Raw genomic sequence first — 20,599 nt, forward strand, 5'->3', positions numbered from 1 at the left:
CTGTTGGATTAGACACTAGCTAGGTTCCTCCAGCTCCCTGTTGGATTAGACACTAGCTAGGTTCCTCCAGCTCCCTGTTGGATTAGACACTAGCTAGGTTCCTCCAGCTCCCTGTTGGATTAGACACTAGCTAGGTTCCTCCAGCTCCCTCTGTCCCTGTTGGATTAGACACTAGCTAGGTTCCTCCAGCTCCCTGTTGGATTAGACACTAGCTAGGTTCCTCCAGCTCCCTCTGTCCCTGTTGGATGAGACACTAGCTAGGTTCCTCCAGCTCCCTCTGTCCCTGTTGGATGAGACACTAGCTAGGTTCCTCCAGCTCCCTCTGTCCCTGTTGGATGAGACACTAGCTAGGTTCCTCCAGCTCCCTCTGTCCCTGTCGGATGAGACACTAGCTAGGTTCCTCCAGCTCCCTCTGTCCCTGTCGGATGAGACACTAGCTAGGTTCCTCCAGCTCCCTGTCGGATGAGACACTAGCTAGGTTCCTCCAGCTCCCTCTGTCCCTGTTGGATTAGACACTAGCTAGGTTCCTCCAGCTCCCTCTGTCCCTGTCGGATGAGACACTAGCTAGGTTCCTCCAGCTCCCTCTGTCCCTGTCGGATGAGACACTAGCTAGGTTCCTCCAGCTCCTGTTCCTGTCGGATGAGACACTAGCTAGGCTGATACCTAGAAGCTCTTCACTTCAGCAGACCGAGTCAGGCTGCTGCTGGTAGTCGGCTGATGACTGTATTGTAAATCATGCAAATCATCCACAGAGTGAAGGGCACTGCCCAGCAAATATATATAAAACAATGCACATTGCGAAATGGTGTTTGAACTGCAGACGCCCAGAGCTCTCAGTTGACCCCATTTGGAATTAAATGGGTCGAACTCATGCATGAATCATATGAATTTGGTATGAGTCATGTAGGGCCCTGTTCTCCAAGTAGTGCACTACGTAGGGAATAGAGGGCCGTTATGGACAGACCCCATTGGCTACCGTCTGTAGCGTTGTTAATGTGTTAATCGTAGACTGTGTTAATGTAACACCCGCTACTTTAATCAATGATACGTGTGTGTGTGTGTGTGTGTGTGTGTGTGTGTGTGTGTGTGTGTGTGTGTGTGTGTGTGTGTGTGTGTGTGTGTGTGTGTGTGTGTGTGTGTGTGTGTGTGTGTGTGTGTGTGTGTGTGTGTGTGTGTGTGTGTGTGTGTGTGTGTACAATGCTCACACTCACTAGTTCACCACAGCCCTGCTAATGTTGGTCTGCATCCAGCCTCGTGTTCAGACAGTGACTCACGTGTGACACAACAGTCTGCTCCCCCCTCAACCCTCACTGTGATGTCTGCTCTTCTCTCTCTCCTCAACCCTCACTGTGATGTCTGCTCTTCTCTCTCTCCTCAACCCTCACTGTGATGTCTGCTCTTCTCTCTGTCCTCAACCCTCACTGTGATGTCTGCTCTTCTCTCTGTCCTCAACCCTCACTGTGATGTCTGCTCTTCTCTCTCTCTCTCTCTCTCTCTCTCTCTCTCTCTCTCTCTCTCTCAACCCTCACTGTGATGTCTGCTCTCCTCTCTCTCCTCAACCCTCACTGTGATGTCTGCTCTTCTCTCTCTCTCCTCAACCCTCACTGTGATGTCTGCTCTTCTCTCTCTCTCCTCAACCCTCACTGTGATGTCTGCTCTTCTCTCTCTCTCCTCAACCCTCACTGTGATGTCTGCTCTTCTCTCTCTCCTCAACCCTCACTGTGATGTCTGCTCTTCTCTCTGTCCTCAACCCTCACTGTGATGTCTGCTCTTCTCTCTGTCCTCAACCCTCACTGTGATGTCTGCTCTTCTCTCTCTCCTCAACCCTCACTGTGATGTCTGCTCTCTCCTCAACCCTCACTGTGATGTCTGCTCTTCTCTCTCCTCGACCCTCACTGTGATGTCTGCTCTTCTCTCTCTCCTCAACCCTCACTCTTTATGTTTTATTTAACCTTAATTTAACTAGGCAAGCCAGTTAAGAACAAATTCTTATTTACAATGACGGCCTACGCCAGGTTAACGACGCCAGGTTATGAAAGACCATATTTCTGTGATGTATTCATTTACTGTCTGTCATTATTGTCCCCTGTGTTTCAAATGTTGGATGAAAGGGGCGTGGTTTGATGAAGGGGGCGTGGTTGGATGAAAGGGGCGTGGTTGGATGATAATGTCTGTATTTTTGTTCTTTCCTCAGTTAAGAACCACCCGTTTGGCAGCGAGTTTGACAGTTCTTATGTAAGTATATTTTCTTATAATTTTGGCCCTAGTCTAAAGGCCGAGTTTGTGTCGCAGTCTAGCAATCAGGGCCGAACATGAACATCTGCAGACCGCCCACTGCATTCTGGGCCCTTACAAAACGGTGCACTTCACGGTCCCCCCCTCCCACTTCACGGTCCCCCCCTCCCACTTCACGGTCCCCCCCTCCCACTTCACGGTCTCCCACTTCACGGTCCCCCCTCCCACTTCACGGTCCCCCCATCCCACTACACGGTCCCCCCATCCCACTACACGGTCCCCCCATCCCACTACACGGTCCCCCCCACTCCCCACTACACGGTCCCTCCCACTCCCCACTACACGGTCCCCCCCACTCCCCACTACACGGTCCCCCCACTCCCCACTACACGGTCCCCCCCCCCCACTCCCCACTACACAGTCCCCCTCACTCCCCACTACACGGTCCCCCTCACTCCCCACTACACGGTCCCCCTCACTCCCCACTACACGGTCCCCCATCCCACTACACGGTCCCCCTCACTCCCCACTACACGGTCCCCCTCACTCCCCACTACACGGTCCCCCCATCCCACTACACGGTCCCCCTCCCACTACACGGCCCCCCCTCCCACTACACGGTCCCCCCTCTCCCACTACACGGTCTCCCACTACACGGTCCCCCCTCTCCCACTACACTGTCCCCCCTCCCACTTCACGGTCCCCCTCCCACTTCACGGTCTCCCACTTCACGGTCTCCCACTTCACGGTCCCCCCCACTCCCCACTACACGGTTCTTGTCTGTTTTTACATTTTTGTTTTGTTCACAAGCTTAGATTGAGTTTCAAGAGTTTCTGCTCGTCAGACTCTCTGTCTCCCTGGCAACAAACATAACACGAGGTTACCGCGGTAACCTCCCACCCTTTAAAAAGGGGCAGGTTACATCATATTTTAGTAAAGTCACAAAATATTTCATGAAATTAAGCCCGTCTGATTAGTAATATATATTTAATGAACTTTAAAGCTTACCTGGGTTTTTTTTTGTAGTAATTTTGGCAGAAAATCTGAGTGGCTGGTAGATTATATTTATTAATCTACCTGCCACAGAGACTGGTTGACCAAAACGTTTGTTTGAGGCCCGACTAGCAAATACAGTGATATTGTTTATTTGTATTTAATTTAACAGTTTTATTTAACTAGACAAGTCAGTTAAGTATTTATAATGACGGCCTACCAAAAGATAACAGGCCCTCCTACGAGGGGCAGGGATTGTATTGTAACATAAAGGACTGAAAGATATATAGATTATATATAGTCATCTACATGAAACAATATATTTTATTCTGCCACACATGAGCATTTACCTGGAGAACATTTAGTTATCTGTGGTACATCTAAATGAATAAATAGATGTTTTAGCTCTACATGTTGTAATGACAGATGTCTGTTATACCGAAACTAAAATATTGACTTGATGTTTTCTGGATTTCAGGACAAGACGGAGAAGGACACCATTCTGAAACTCCTCCTCAACCTTCACGACCACCTGGCTCATATTGCTGGTACGTTTTAAGAACTTTTCGGTAGCTAGAAGAGGACTGGCCTCCTCTCAGAGCCTGGTTCCTCTCTAGGTTTATAATCTCCACCTGGTACAGCCAGAAGAGGACTGGCCTCCTCTCAGAGCCTGGTTCCTCTCTAGGTTTATAATCTCCACCTGGTACAGCCAGAAGGGGCCACCCCTCATAGCCTGGTTCCTTTCTAGGTCTCTTCCTAGGTTCTGGCCTTTCTAGGAGTTTTTCCTAGCCACCGTGCTTCTACACCTGCATTGTCTGTCTCCGCCCGCCTGTCTGCCTGTCTGTCTCCGCCCACCTGTCTGCCTGTCTGTCTCCGCCCGCCTGTCTGCCTGTCTGTCTCCGCCCGCCTGTCTGCCTGTCTGTCTCCGCCCGCCTGTCTGCCTGTCTGTCTCCGCCCGCCTGTCTGCCTGTCTGTCTCCGCCCGCCTGTCTGCCTGTCTGTCTCCGCCCGCCTGTCTGCCTGTCTGTCTCCGCCCACCTGTCTGCCTGTCTGTCTCCGCCCGCCTGTCTGCCTGTCTGTCTCCGCCCGCCTGTCTGCCTGTCTGTCTCCGCCCGCCTGTCTGCCTGTCTGTCTCCGCCCGCCTGTCTGCCTGTCTGTCTCCGCCCGCCTGTCTGCCTGTCTGTCTCCGCCCGCCTGTCTGTCTCCGCCTGTCTGACTGTCTGTCTCCGCCTGTCTGCCTGTCTGTCTGTCTCCGCCCGCCTGTCTGTCTCTGCCTGTCTGTCTCCGCCTGTCTGTCTCCGCCTGCCTGTCTGTCTCCGCCCGCCTGTCTGCCTGTCTGTCTCCGCCCGCCTGTCTGCCTGTCTGTCTCCGCCCGCCTGTCTGCCTGTCTGTCTCCGCCTGTCTGTCTCCGCCCGCCTGTCTGTCTCCGCCCGCCTGTCTGTCTCCGCCCGCCTGTCTGTCTCCGCCCGCCTGCCTGTCTGTCTCTGCCTGTCTGTCTCCGCCTGTCTGCCTGTCTGTCTCCGCCCGCCTGTCTGCCGGTCTGTCTCCGCCCGCCTGTCTGCCTGTCTGTCTCCGCCCGCCTGTCTGCCTGTCTGTCTCCGCCCGCCTGTCTGCCTGTCTGTCTCCGCCTGTCTGTCTCCGCCTGTCTGCCTGTCTGTCTCCGCCTGTCTGCCTGTCTGTCTCCGCCCGCCTGTCTGCCTGTCTGTCTCCGCCCGCCTGTCTGTCTCCGCCCGCCTGTCTGCCTGTCTGTCTCCGCCCGCCTGTCTGCCTGTCTGTCTCCGCCCGCCTGTCTGTCTCCGCCCGTCTCTGTCTCCGCCCCGTCTGTCTCCGCCCCGTCTGTCTCCGCCCCGTCTGTCTCCGCCCCCCGTCTGCCTGTCTCCGCCCCCCGTCTCTCTGTCTCCGCCCCCCGTCTGCCCCGTCCGTCTGTCTCCTCCCGCCCGCCTGTGCCCCCGTCTGTCTGTCTCCGCCCCCCGTCTGTCTGTCTCCACCCCCCGTCTGTCTGTCTCCGCCCCCCGTCTGTCTGTCTCCGCCCCCGTCTGTCTGTCTCCGCCCCCCCGTCTGTCTGTCTCCGCCCCCGTCTGTCTGTCTCCGCCCCGTCTGTCTGTCTCCGCCCCCGTCTGTCTGTCTCCGCCCCCGTCTGTCTGTCTCCGCCCCCGTCTGTCTGTCTCCGCCCCCCCCGTCTGTCTGTCTCCGCCCCCCGTCTGTCTGTCTCCGCCCCGTCTCTCTGTCTCCGCCCCCCCGTCTCTCTGTCTCCGCCCCGGTCTCTCTGTCTGTCTCCGCCCTTCTTATAATAAGTGGTTTATCTGCAGCTCACGTTAATGTTGTCCCCATCAGGCCAACATGACTGTACCGCCCCGGAGCAGCAGCAGGCCAACAGGAGCCTGTCTCTGAAGGAAGCCTCTGACTATCTCCTGCAGCAGAATGAACAGTACCGTTTCTGGGTTCTCCTCGCTCTGGAGTGGATCATACGGACAGGGGAGGACGTTGGCATACGGTAACCATCGTTTCTCTTCTAAGAAATCAAATCAAATTTGTCACATACACATGGTTAGCAGATGTTAATGCGAGTGTAGCGAAATGCTTGTGCTTCTAGTTCCGACAATGCAGTGATAACCAACAAGTAATCTAACTAACAATTCCAAAACTACTCTCTTATACACAGTGTAAGGGGATAAAGAATATGTACATAAAGATATATGAATGAGTGATGGTACAGAGCAGCATAGGCAAGATACAGTAGATGGTATTGAGTGCAGTATATACATATGAGATGAGTATGTAAACAAAGTGGCATAGTTAAAGTGGCTAGTGATACATGTATTACATAAAGATGCAGTAGATGATATAGAGTACAGTATATACTTATACATATGAGATGAATAATGTAGGGTAAGTAACATTATATTAGGTAGCATTGTTTAAAGTGGCTAGTGATATATTTTACATTTCCCATCAATTCCCATTATTAAAATGGCTGGAGTTGGGTCAGTGTCAATGACAGTGTGTTGGCAGCAGCCACTCAATGTTAGTGGTGGCTGTTTAACAGTCTGATAGCCTTGAGATAGAAGCTGTTTTTCAGTCTCTCGGTCCCAGCTTTGATGCACCTGTACTGACCTCGCCTTCTGGATGATAGCGGGGTGAACAGGCAGTGGGTCGGGTGGTTGTTGTCCTTGATGATCTTTATGGCCTTCCTGTAACATCGGGTGGTGTAGGTGTCCTGGAGGGCAGGTAGTCTGCCCCCGGTGATGCGTTGTGCAGACCTCACTTACCCTCTGGAGAGCCTTTCGGTTGTGGGCGGAGCAGTTGCCGTACCAGGCGGTAATACAGCCCACCAGGGTGCTCTCGATTGTGCATCTGTAGAAGTTTGTGAGTGCTTTTGGTGACAAGCCAAAATTCTTCAGCCTCCTGAGGTTGAAGAGGTGCTGCTGTGTCTTCTTCACGATGCTGTCAGTGTGAGTGGACCAATTCAGTTTGTCTGTGATGTGTATACCGAGGAACTTAAAACTTACTACCCTCTCCACTACTGTTCCATCGATGTGGATAGGGGGATGTTCCCTCTGCTGTTTCCTGAAGTCCACAATCATCTCCTTAGTTTTGTTGACGTTGAGTGTGAGGTTATTTTCCTGACACCACACTCCGAGGGCCCTCACCTCCTCCCTGTAGGCCGTCTCGTCGTTGTTGGTAATCAAGCCTACCACTGTTGTGTCGTCCGCAAACTTGATGATTGAGTTGGAGGCGTGCATGGCCACGCAGTCGTGGGTGAACAGGGAGTACAGGAGAGGGCTCAGAACGCACCCTTGTGGGGCCCCAGTGTTGAGGATCAGCGGGGTGGAGATGTTGTTGCCTACCCTCACCACCTGGGGGCGGCCCGTCAGGAAGTCCAGTACCCAGTTGCACAGGGCGGGGTTGAGACCCAGGGTCTCGAGCTTGATGGCGAGCTTGGAGGGTACTATGGTGTTGAATGCCGAGCTGTAGTCGATGAACAGCATTCTCACATAGGTATTCCTCTTGTCCAGATGGGTTAGGGCAGTGTGCAGTGTGGTTGAGATTGCATCGTCTGTGGACCTATTTGGGCGGTAAGCAAATTGGAGTGGGTCTAGGGTGTCAGGTAGGGTGGAGGTGATATGGTCCTTGACTAGTCTCTCAAAGCACTTCATGATGACGGAAGTGAGTGCTACGGGGCGGTAGTCGTTTAGCTCAGTTACCTTCGCTTTCTTGGGAACAGGAACAATGGTGGCCCTCTTGAAGCATGTGGGAACAGCAGACTGGTATAGGGATTGATTGAATATGTCCGTAAACACACCGGCCAGCTGGTTTGCGCATGCTCTGAGGGTGCGGCTGGGGATGCCGTCTGGGCCTGCAGCCTGCGAGGGTTAACACGTTTAAATGTCTTACTCACCTCGGCTGCAGTGAAGGAGAGACCGCATGTTTTCGTTGCAGGCCGTGTCAGTGGCACTGTATTGTCCTCAAAATGGAGTCGTGGTCAGCTTTTCCGAAAGGAGGGCGGGGCAGGGCCTTATATGCGTCGCGGAAGTTAGAGTAACAATGATCCAAGGTTTTTCCACCCCTGGTTGCACAATCGATATGCTGATAAAATTTAGGGAGTCTTGTTTTCAGATTAGCCTTGTTAAAATCCCAAGCTACAATGAATGCAGCCTCCGGATAAATGGATTCCAGTTTGCAAAGAGTCAAATAAAGTTTGTTCAGAGCCATCGATGTGTCTGCTTGGGGGGGAATATATACGGCTGTGATTATAATCGAAGAGAATTCTCTTGGTAGATAATGCGGTCGACATTTGATTGTGAGGAATTCTAAATCAGGTGAACAGAAGGATTTGAGTTCCTGTATGTTTCTTTCATCACACCATGTCTCGTTAGCCATAAGGCATACGCCCCCGCCCCTCTTCTTACCAGAAACATGTTTGTTTCTGTCGGCGCGATGCGTGGAGAAATCCGCTGGCTGCACCGCCTCCGATAGCGTCTCTCCAGTGAGCCATGTTTCCGTGAAGCAAAGAACATTACAGTCTCTGATGTCCCTCTGGAATGCCACCCTTGCTCGGATTTCATCAACCTTGTTGTCAAGAGACTGGACATTGGCGAGAAGAATGCTAGGGAGTGGTGCACGATGTGCCCGTCTCCGGAGTCTGACCAGAAGACCGCTTCGTTTCCCTCTTTTACGGAGTCGTTTTTTTGGGTCGCCGGCTGGGATCCATTCCGTTGTCCTGTTTGTAAGGCAGAACACAGGATCCGCGTCGCTAAAATCATATTCTTGGTCGTACTGATGGTGAGTTGATGCTGATCTTATATTCAGTAGTTCTTCTCGACTGTATGTAATGAAACCTAAGATGACCTGGGGTACTAATGTAAGAAATAACATGTAAAAAAAAAAAAAAAATGCGTAGTTTCCTAGGAACGCGAAGCGAGGCGGCCATCTCTGTCGGCGCCGGAAGTTGTAAGATTCTCTGAAGAGGAGAGCATATCGGGTCGTGGTCATTAGGACAGGGGAGGACGTTGGCATACGGTAACCATGGTTTCTCTTCTAAGATTCTCTGAAGAGGAGAGCATATCGGGTCGTGGTCATTAGGACAGGGGAGGACGTTGGCATACGGTAACCATGGTTTCTCTTCTAAGAGTCTCTGAAGTTGAGAGCATATCGGGTCGTGATCATTAGGACAGGGGAGGACGTTGGCATACGGTAACCATGGTTTCTCTTCTAAGATTCTCTGAAGAGGAGAGCGTGTCGGGTCGTGGTCATTAGGACACGCGGCAGAAAACAGAAACAGGCATTTCATATCAGACAGGTGGTCCCTCCCTGTTTGGGTGGTCCCTCTCTGATTGGGTGGTCCCTCTCTGATTGGGTGGTCCCTCCCTGTTTGGGTGGTCCCTCCCTGTTTGGGTGGTCCCTCTCTGATTGGGTGGTCCCTCTCTGATTGGGTGGTCCCTCTCTGATTGGGTGGTCCCTCTCTGATTGGGTGGTCCCTCTGATTGGGTGGTCCCTCTGATTGGGTGGTCCCTCTCTGATTGGGTGGTCCCTCCCTGATTGGGTGGTCCCTCCCTGATTGGGTGGTCCCTCTCTGATTGGGTGGTCCCTCTCTGATTGGGTGGTCCCTCCCTGATTGGGTGGTCCCTCTCTGATTGGGTGGTCCCTCTCTGATTGGGTGGTCCCTCTCTGATTGGGTGGTCCCTCTCTGATTGGGTGGTCCCTCCCTGATTGGGTGGTCCCTTTCTGTTTGTCTGTGTTCTTGTGTTTGGTGCCTAACCCTGTTATCAACCCCTATGATGTATTCTCATACTAATGGAACATCCCTCCCCCCCCTCTCCTATCTCCCTCCTCTCTCTCCCTCCTCCCCCCTTCCTTTCGCTCCCCTCCTCTCTTCTCTCCCTCCTCTCTCCCTCCTCTCTTCTCTCTCCCTCCTCTCTTCTCTCTCCCTCCTCTCTTCTCTCTCCCTCCTCCTCCTCTCTTCTCTCTCCCTCTCTTCTCTCTCCCTCCTCTCTTCTCTCTCCCTCCTCCTCCTCTCTTCTCTCCCTCCTCCCCCTCACTCCTTCTCTCCCTCCTCTCTTCCCTCCCCCTTCTCTCTCTCCCTCCCCCCTTCTCTCTTCTCTCCCCCTTCTCTCTCTCCCTCCACCTCCTCTCTTCTCTCCCCCTTCTCTCTCTCTTCTCCCCCTCCTCTCTTCTCTCTCCCTCTTCCCCTCACTCCTTCTCTCCCTCACTCCTTCTCTCCCTCTCCTCCTCCCAGGCTGATCGGGGATAACCCAGAGGAGGCAGTAGCGGACGTGAGTGAGGTGACTCGTCTGGAGTCGACCCACCCCAAGATGTCCTTCTCCTGTCGCTTCAGAAGAGCCTTTTTTACAGTCATCCACAGGGTGCTGCTCATCCTAACAGGTTAGACATGTCTCCTCCTCTTTACAGTCATCCACAGGGTGCTGCTCATCCTAACAGGTTAGACATGTCTCCTCTCCTCTTTACAGTCATCCACAGGGTGCTGCTCGTCCTAACAGGTTAGACATGTCTCCTCCTCTTTACAGTCATCCACAGGGTGCTGCTCATCCTAACAGGTTAGACATGTCTCCTCTCCTCTTTACAGTCATCCACAGGGTGCTGCTCATCCTAACAGGTTAGACATGTCTCCTCTCCTCTTTACAGTCATCCACAGGGTGCTGCTCATCCTAACAGGTTAGACATGTCTCCTCTCCTCTTTACAGTCATCCACAGGGTGCTGCTCATCCTAACAGGTTAGACATGTCTCCTCCTCTTTACAGGCATCCACAGGGTGCTGCTCATCCTAACAGGTTAGACATGTCTCCTCCTCTTTACAGTCATCTACAGGGTGCTGCTCATCCTAACAGGTTAGACATGTCTCCTCCTCTTTACAGTCATCCACAGGGTGCTGCTCATCCTAACAGGTTAGACATGTCTCCTCCTCTTTACAGTCATCCACAGGGTGCTGCTCATCCTAACAGGTTAGACATGTCTCCTCCTCTTTACAGTCATCCACAGGGTGCTGCTCATCCTAACAGGTCTCCTCCTCTTTACAGTCATCCACAGGGTGCTGCTCATCCTAACAGGTTAGACATGTCTCCTCCTCTTTACAGTCATCTACAGGGTGCTGCTCATCCTAACAGGTTAGACATGTCTCCTCCTCTTTACAGTCATCCACAGGGTGCTGCTCATCCTAACAGGTTAGACATGTCTCCTCCTCTTTACAGTCATCCACAGGGTGCTGCTCATCCTAACAGGTTAGACATGTCTCCTCCTCTTTACAGTCATCCACAGGGTGCTGCTCATCCTAACAGGTTAGACATGTCTCCTCCTCTTTACAGTCATCCACAGGGTGCTGCTCATCCTAACAGGTTAGACATGTCTCCTCCTCTTTACAGTCATCCACAGGGTGCTGCTCATCCTAACAGGTCTCCTCCTCTTTACAGTCATCCACAGGGTGCTGCTCATCCTAACAGGTTAGACATGTCTCCTCCTCTTTACAGTCATCCACAGGGTGCTGCTCATCCTAACAGGTTAGACATGTCTCCTCCTCTTTACAGTCATCCACAGGGTGCTGCTCATCCTAACAGGTTAGACATGTCTCCTCTCCTCTTTACAGTCATCCACAGGGTGCTGCTCATCCTAACAGGTTAGACATGTCTCCTCTCCTCTTTACAGTCATCCACAGGGTGCTGCTCATCCTAACAGGTCTCCTCCTCTTTACAGTCATCCACAGGGTGCTGCTCATCCTAACAGGTTAGACATGTCTCCTCCTCTTTACAGTCATCCACAGGGTGCTGCTCGTCCTAACAGGTTAGACATGTCTCCTCTCCTCTTTACAGTCATCCACAGGGTGCTGCTCATCCTAACAGGTTAGACATGTCTCCTCTCCTCTTTACAGTCATCCACAGGGTGCTGCTCATCCTAACAGGGTAGACATGTCTCCTCCTCTTTACAGTCATCCACAGGGTGCTGCTCATAATAATCTAACCTCTCTCTAGTGATTGGTCTGGTGTGAGAGGTGTATTCTACTATATGAAGTATCTAATCTAACCTTCTCTCTCTCTCTAGTGATTGGTCTGGTGTGAGGTGTATTCTACTATATGAAGTATCTAATCTAACCTCTCTCTAGTGATTGGTCTGGTGTGAGGTGTATTCTACTATATGAAGTATCTAATCTAACCTCTCTCTCTCTAGTGATTGGTCTGGTGTGGGGTGTATTCTACTATATGAAGTATCTAATCTAACCTCTCTCTCTCTAGTGATTGGTCTGGTGTGGGGTGTATTCTACTATATGAAGTATCTAATCTAACCTTCTCTCTCTCTCTCTAGTGATTGGTCTGGTGTGAGGTGTATTCTACTATATGAAGTATCTAATCTAACCTTCTCTCTCTCTAGTGATTGGTCTGGTGTGAGGTGTATTCTACTATATGAAGTATCTAATCTAACCTTCTCTCTCTAGTGATTGGTCTGGTGTGAGTTGTATTCTACTATATGAAGTATCTAATCTAACCTCTCTCTAGTGATTGGTCTGGTGTGGGGTGTATTCTACTATATGAAGTATCTAATCTAACCTTCTCTCTCTCTAGTGATTGGTCTGGTGTGAGGTGTATTCTACTATATGAAGTATCTAATCTAACCTTCTCTCTCTAGTGATTGGTCTGGTGTGAGGTGTATTCTACTATATGAAGTATCTAATCTAACCTCTCTCTAGTGATTGGTCTGGTGTGGGGTGTATTCTACTATATGAAGTATCTAATCTAACCTTCTCTCTCTCTCTCTAGTGATTGGTCTGGTGTGAGGTGTATTCTACTATATGAAGTATCTAATCTAACCTCTCTCTAGTGATTGGTCTGGTGTGAGGTGTATTCTACTATATGAAGTATCTAATCTAACCTTCTCTCTCTCTCTAGTGATTGGTCTGGTGTGAGGTGTATTCTACTATATGAAGTATCTAATCTAACCTCTCTCTAGTGATTGGTCTGGTGTGAGGTGTATTCTACTATATGAAGTATCTAATCTAACCTCTAGTGATTGGTCTGGTGTGAGGTGTATTCTACTATATGAAGTATCTAATCTAACCTTCTCTCTCTCTCTAGTGATTGGTCTGGTGTGAGGTGTATTCTACTATATGAAGTATCTAATCTAACCTTCTCTCTCTCTCTAGTGATTGGTCTGGTGTGGGGTGTATTCTACTATATGAAGTATCTAATCTAACCTCTAGTGATTGGTCTGGTGTGAGGTGTATTCTACTATATGAAGTATCTAATCTAACCTTCTCTCTCTCTAGTGATTGGTCTGGTGTGGGGTGTATTCTACTATATGAAGTATCTAATCTAACCTCTCTAGTGATTGGTCTGGTGTGAGGTGTATTCTACTATATGAAGTATTTAATCTAACCTTCTCTCTCTAGTGATTGGTCTGGTGTGAGGTGTATTCTACTATATGAAGTATCTAATCTAACCTTCTCTCTCTAGTGATTGGTCTGGTGTGAGGTGTATTCTACTATATGAAGTATCTAATCTAACCTCTCTCTAGTGATTGGTCTGGTGTGAGGTGTATTCTACTATATGAAGTATCTAATCTAACCTCTCTCTAGTGATTGGTCTGGTGTGAGGTGTATTCTACTATATGAAGTATCTAATCTAACCTTCTCTCCTTCTCTAGTGATTGGTCTGGTGTGAGGTGTATTCTACTATATGAAGTATCTAATCTAACCTTCTCTCCTTCTCTAGTGATTGGTCTGGTGTGAGGTGTATTCTACTATATGAAGTATTTAATCTAACCTTCTCTCTCTCTCTAGTGATTGGTCTGGTGTGGGGTGTATTCTACTATATGAAGTATCGTTGGAGGAGAGAGGAAGAGGAGACCAGGCAGATGTATGACATGGTGGAGAGAATCATCGGTGTTCTGAAGATCCACAACGCATCGTGTCAGGAAAACAATGACCTCCAGCCCTACCTGCCCATTCCTCATGTCAGAGACTCCCTGGTCCAACCCCAGGACAGGTGAGTACTAACCTCCTACCTGCCCATCCCTCACGTCAGAGACTCCCTGGTTCAACCCCAGGACAGGTCAGTACTAACCTCCTACCTGCCCATCCCTCACGTCAGTGACTCCCTGGTTCAGCCCCAGGACATGTGAGTACTAACCTACCTGCCCATCCCTCACGTCAGAGACTCCCTGGTCCAACCCCAGGATAGGTCAGTACTAACCTCCTACCTATCCCTCACGTCAGAGACTACCTGGTCCAACCCCAGGACAGGTCAGTACTAACCTACTACCTGCCCATCCCTCACGTCAGAGACACCCTGGTCCAACCCCAGGACAGGTCAGTACTAACCTCCTACCTGCCCATCCCTCACGTCAGAGACTACCTGGTTCAGCCCCAGGACAGGTCAGTACTAACCTACTACCTGCCCATCCCTCACGTCAGAGACTCCCTGGTTCAGCCCCAGGACAGGTCAGTACTAACCTACTACCTGCCCATCCCTCACGTCAGAGACTCCCTGGTCCAACCCCAGGACAGGTGAGTACTAACCTCCTACCTGCCCATTCCTCACGTCAGAGACTCCCTGGTCCAACCCCAGGACAGGTCAGTACTAACCTACTACCTGCCCATCCCTCACGTCAGAGACTCCCTGGTCCAACCCCAGGACAGGTCAGTACTAACCTCCTACCCATCCCTCACGTCAGAGACTACCTGGTCCAACCCCAGGACAGGTCAGTACTAACCTCCTACCTGCCCATCCCTCATGTCAGAGACTACCTGGTTCAGCCCCAGGACAGGTCAGTACTAACCTACTACCTGCCCATCCCTCACGTCAGAGACTCCTTGGTCCAACCCCAGGACAGGTCAGTACTAACCTCCTACCTGCCCATCCCTCACGTCCAGAGACTCCTCCTGCCCATCCCTCACGTCCAACCCCAGGACAGGTGAGTACTAACCTCCTACCTGCCCATCCCTCACGTCAAAGACTCCCTGGTCCAACCCCAGGACAGGTCAGTACTAACCTACTACCTGCCCATCCCTCACGTCAGAGACTCCCTGGTCCAACCCCAGGACAGGTCAGTACTAACCTCCTACCTACCCATCCCTCACTATACTGTGTCAAACCCCAGGATCAGTACTAACCTCCTACTATGCATCCCTCACTATACTTCATATAATAATAAATAATAACTATTATATTAACCTGACTATGCACAATAATAACTATTATATTAACCTGACTGACTATGCACAATAATAACTATTATATTAACCTGACTGACTATGCACGATAATAACTATTATATTAACCTGACTATGCACAATAATAACTATTATATTAACCTGACTATGCACAATAATAACTATTATATTAACCTGACTATGCACAATAATAACTATTATATTAACCTGACTATGCACAATAATAACTATTATATTAACCTGACTATGCACAAACTATTAAACCTGACTATGCACAATAATAACTATTATATTAACCTGACTATGCACAATAATAACTATTATATTAACCTGACTATGCACAATAATAACTATTATATTAACCTGACTATGCACGATAATAACTATTATATTAACCTGACTATGCGCGATAATAACTATTATATTAACCTGACTATGCACGATAATAACTATTATATTAACCTGACTATGCACAATAATAACTATTATATTAACCTGACTATGCACGATAATAACTATTATATTAACCTGACTATGCACGATAATAACTATTATATTAACCTGACTATGCACGATAATAACTATTATATTAACCTGACTATGCACGATAATAACTATTATATTAACCTGACTATGCACGATAATAACTATTATATTAACCTGACTATGCACGATAATAACTATTATATTAACCTGACTATGCACGATAATAACTTTTTTTTTTCTTACCTTCCTGGCAGAATTATATCAGAATTTATTAACTGTAACCACTAGGCTACCCTGCCGCCTCTACACTCTAACCACTAGGCTACCCTGCCGCCTCTACACTCTAACCACTAGGCTACCCTGCCACCCCTCCACTCTAACCACTAGACTACCCTGCCACCTCTAGACTCTAACCACTAGGCTACCCTGCCACCTCTACACTCTAACCACTAGGCTACCCTGCCGCCTCTACACTCTAACCACTAGGCTACCCTGCCCCCTCTACACTCTAACCACTAGGCTACCCTGCCCCCTCTACACTCTAACCACTAGGCTACCCTGCCGCCTCTACACTCTAACCACTAGGCTACCCTGCCGCCTCTCCACTCTAACCACTAGGCTACCCTGCCGCCTCTACACTCTAACCACTAGGCTACCCTGCCGCCTCTACACTCTAACCACTAGGCTACCCTGCCACCTCTACACTCTAACCACTAGGCTACCCTGCCACCTCTACACTCTAACCACTAGGCTACCCTGCCACCTCTACACTTTAACCACTAGGCTATGTGGTTAGAGTGTCAAGCTATGTTAGTTTCTATTCTACCATTTAGAGACAAGCTAGTCATAATGACTGTTTGTTTCTATTCTACCATTCCAGAAAGAAGCTGAAGAAGGTTTGGGACCGGGCTGTGACCTTCCTCTCAGCCAATGAGAGCCGTATCAGGACAGAGTCTCAGCGGATTGGCGGAGCCGACTTCCTGGTGTGGAGGTGGCTCCAGCCCTCTCTGAGCTGCGACCAGATCTCACTCATCCCCTCCAAAGTCTGGCAGGGCAAAGGTAACTAACCCGTCCCCCATTCCTAGTGTGCTCCCAAATGGCACCCTGTTCCCTACGTAGGGCACTACCAACTCCCTATTAATACCCGTGGTTACGAAATGTGATGTTCGATGTCCACGTCCTTTTTGGTCGTGTAGTTTCATATCAGAAATAAGAAAATGTTTCTTCCCTGCTGTTATACTGTCCATCTAGCGTCTCTTGTCTGTCTCTTGTCCATCTAACACATTTCCTGTCTTTTTCTCCATCGAACGTCTCTTTCCTGTCTGTCTCTCTTCTCTCAGCGTTCCCTCTGGACAGGAGGAACTCCCCTCCCAACAGTTTAACACCGTGTCTGAAGATCAGAAACATGTTTGATCCAGTCATGTGAGTACCAGAGGGTGTTACTAAGTCCATGTGTTCACCATCAGTCTTTAAGGTTCTGTCGGGGTTAGGGATGAGCATGTACTTGTCAGGGGACACTCTTAGATGTTGACGTGGACGTTGGCAGACTCTCTTAGATGTGGACGTTGGCAGACTCTCTTAGATGTTGACGTGGACGTTGGCAGACTCTCTTAGATGTTGACGTGGACGTTGGCAGACTCTCTTAGATGTTGACGTGGACGTTGGCAGACTCTCTTAGATGTTGACGTGGACGTCGGCAGACTCTCTTAGATGTTGACGTGGACGTCGGCAGACTCTTAGATGTGGACGTTGGCAGACTCTCTTAGATGTGGACGTTGGCAGACTCTCTTAGATGTGGACGTTGGCAGACTCTCTTAGATGTTGACGTGGACGTTGGCAGACTCTCTTAGATGTGGACGTTGGCAGACTCTCTTAGATGTGGACGTTGGCAGACTCTCTTAGATGTGGACGTTGGCAGACTCTCTTAGATGTGGACGTTGGCAGACTCTCTTAGATGTGGACGCGTTGGCAGACTCTCTTAGATGTTGACGTGGGCGTTGGCAGACTCTCTTAGATGTTGACGTGGACGTTGGCAGACTCTCTTAGATGTTGACGTGGACGTTGGCAGACTCTCTCTTAGATGTTGACGATGTTGACGTGGACGCGGCAGACTCTCTTAGATGTGGACGTTGGCAGACTCTCTTAGATGTGGGACGTGGCAGACTCTTGGGACGTTGGCAGACTCTCTTAGATGTTGACGTGGGCGTCGGCAGACTCTCTTAGATGTGGACGTCGGCAGACTCTCTTAGATGTGGACGTCGGCAGACTCTCTTAGATGTGGACGTCGGCAGACTCTCTTAGGTGTGGACGTCGGCAGACTCTCTTAGGTGTGGACGTCGGCAGACTCTCTTAGGTGTGGACGTCGGCAGACTCTCTTAGGTGTGGACGTCGGCAGACTCTCTTAGGTGTGGACGTCGGCAGACTCTCTTAGGTGTGGACGTCGGCAGACTCTCTTAGGTGTGGACGTCGGCAGACTCTCTTGGACGACGGCGGGCTCTCTCGTGGACGTGGGCGGGCTCTCTCTTGGACGTGGCGGGCTCTCTCTTGGACGTGGGCGGGCTCTCTCGTGGACGTGGGCGGGCTCTCTCTGGACGTGGGCGGGCTCTCTCGTGGACGTGGGGCGGACTCTCTCTGGGCGTGTTGGGCGTGGGCGGGCTCTCTTGGGCGTGGGCGGGCTCTCTCTTGGATGGGCGGGCTCTCTCTTGGACGTGGGCGGGCTCTCTCTTGGATGTGGGCGGGCTCTCTTGGACGTGGACTCTCTCTTGGGCGTGGGCGGGCTCTCTCTTGACGTGGGCGGGCTCTCTCTTGGACGTGGGCGGGCTCTCTCTGGACGTGGGCGGGCTCTCTCTTGGACGTGGGCGGGCTCTCTCTTGGACGTGGGCGGGCTCTCTCTTGGACGTGGGCTCTCTCTCTTGGACGTGGGCGGGCTCTCTCTTGGACGTGGGCGGGCTCTCTCTTGGACGTGGGCGGGCTCTCTCTTAGATGTGGACGGGCTCTCTCTTAGATGTGGACGTCGGCAGACTCCCTCTCGGATGTGGATGTATATTGTATCAAGTGTTTTCCCTGGGCTTGGAAGTGTCTGTCTGCATGTGAGATTGTCCCGTGATGGAACGGCTATCCCAGTGGAATGACACGTGTATGTGCCACGTACTGTCCTATCTTACCTGTGTGTTCTTGACTACCAGGTTAGAGGTGGGTTCGGACGTCTAGATGACATCTGACCCCTTTACGTGTGTGTGTGTGTGTGTGTGTAACAGGGAGGTTGGTGAAAACTGGCATCTGGCCATCCACGAGGCCATCTTGGAGAAGTGTTGTGACAACGACGGCATCGTCCACATCGCTGTCGACAAGAACTCCAGAGAGGTGAGTGTCTGTCACAGCTGTTCTATCAAGCAATGGCTGTGTTCCAAGCGGCTCCCTATTCTTTTACCAAATAGGTGCTGTCTTCTGTATACCACCCCTAACTGATCACAACACAACTGATTGGCTCAAACGCACCAAGAAAACCAGGCACACCTGTTCATTGAAATGCATTCCAGATGACTACCTCATGAAGCTGGTTGAGAGAATGCCAAGAGTGTGCAAAGCTGTCAGAGGGTGCCTACTTTGAAGAATCTCAAATATAAAACATTTTGATTTAACACTTTAACAGACATCTGGTTATATATCCACTGACCAGGTGGAACCAACAGCCATCTGGTTATATATCCACTGACCAGGTGGAACCAACAGCCATCTGGTTATATATCCACTGACCAGGTGGAACCAACAGCCATCTGGTTATATATCCACTGACCAGGTGGAACCAACAGCCATCTGGTTATATATCCACTGACCAGGTGGAACCAACAGCCATCTGGTTATATATCCACTGACCAGGTGGAACCAACAGCCATCTGGTTATATATCCACTGACCAGGTGGAACCCATGGTTATATATCCACTGACCAGGTGGAACCAACAGCCATCTGGTTATATATCCACTGACCAGGTGAACCAACAGCCATCTGGTTATATATCCACTGACCAGGTGGAACCAACAGCCATCTGGTTATATATCCACTGACCAGGTAGAACCAACAGCCATCTGGTTATATATCCACTGACCAGGTGGAACCAACAGCCATCTGGTTATATATCCACTGACCAGGTGGAACCAACAGCCATCTGGTTATATATCCACTGACCAGGTGGAACCAACAGCCATCTGGTTATATATCCACTGACCAGGTGGAACCAACAGCCATCTGGTTATATATCCACTGACCAGGTGGAACCAACAGCCATCTGGTTATATATCCACTGACCAGGTGGAACCAACAGCCATCTGGTTATATATCCACTGACCAGGTGGAACCAACAGCCATCTGGTTATATATCCACTGACCAGGTGGAACCAACAGCCATCTGGTTATATATCCACTGACCAGGTGGAACCAACAGCTGATCTGGTTATATATCCACTGACCAGGTGGAACCAACAGCCATCTGGTTATATATCCACTGACCAGGTAGAACCAACAGCCATCTGGTTATATATCCACTGACCAGGTAGAACCAACAGCCATCTGGTTATATATCCACTGACCAGGTGTGAACCAACAGCCATATGGTTATATATCCACTGACCAGGTGGAACACATGGTTATATATCCACTGACCAGGTGGAACCAACAGCCACGTGGTTATATATCCACTGACCAGGTGGAACCAACAGCCATCTGGTTATATATCCACTGTCCAGGTGGAACCAACAGCCATCTGGTTATATATCCACTGACCAGGTGGAACCAACAGCCATCTGGTTATATATCCACTGACCAGGTGGAACCAACAGCCATCTGGTTATATATCCACTGACCAGGTGGAACCAACAGCCATCTGGTTATATATCCACTGACCAGGTGGAACCAACAGCCATCTGGTTATATATCCACTGACCAGGTGGAACCAACAGCCATCTGGTTATATATCCACTGACCAGGTGGAACCAACAGCCATCTGGTTATATATCCACTGACCAGGTAGGACCAACAGCCACATGGTTATATATCCACTGACCAGGTAGAACCAACAGCCATCTGGTTATATATCCACTGACCAGGTAGGACCAACAGCCATCTGGTTATATATCCACTGACCAGGTAGAACCAACAGCCATCTGGTTATATATCCACTGACCAGGTGGAACCAACAGCCATCTGGTTATATA

At 50.1% G+C, this 20,599-nt stretch overlaps 1 protein-coding gene across 2 annotated transcripts in view; it reads left to right on the forward strand.

The window, feature by feature from the left end:
- Nucleotides 1–20,599, forward strand: part of LOC124020272 (inner nuclear membrane protein Man1-like) — a 29,218-nt gene that overhangs the window by 4,660 nt on the left and 3,959 nt on the right. For both annotated transcript variants that reach the window (XM_046335617.1, XM_046335618.1), the window contains exons 2-9: nucleotides 2,195–2,235; nucleotides 3,707–3,776; nucleotides 5,562–5,721; nucleotides 9,964–10,109; nucleotides 13,510–13,714; nucleotides 16,268–16,446; nucleotides 16,728–16,809; nucleotides 18,645–18,750. In XM_046335617.1, coding sequence (XP_046191573.1) covers nucleotides 2,195–2,235; nucleotides 3,707–3,776; nucleotides 5,562–5,721; nucleotides 9,964–10,109; nucleotides 13,510–13,714; nucleotides 16,268–16,446; nucleotides 16,728–16,809; nucleotides 18,645–18,750 — 989 coding nt within the window. The remainder of the gene's footprint in view (nucleotides 1–2,194; nucleotides 2,236–3,706; nucleotides 3,777–5,561; nucleotides 5,722–9,963; nucleotides 10,110–13,509; nucleotides 13,715–16,267; nucleotides 16,447–16,727; nucleotides 16,810–18,644; nucleotides 18,751–20,599) is intronic.

Source organism: Oncorhynchus gorbuscha, unplaced genomic scaffold, assembly GCF_021184085.1.
Source record: "Oncorhynchus gorbuscha isolate QuinsamMale2020 ecotype Even-year unplaced genomic scaffold, OgorEven_v1.0 Un_scaffold_797, whole genome shotgun sequence".
Taxonomy (NCBI): Eukaryota; Metazoa; Chordata; class Actinopteri; order Salmoniformes; family Salmonidae; genus Oncorhynchus; species Oncorhynchus gorbuscha.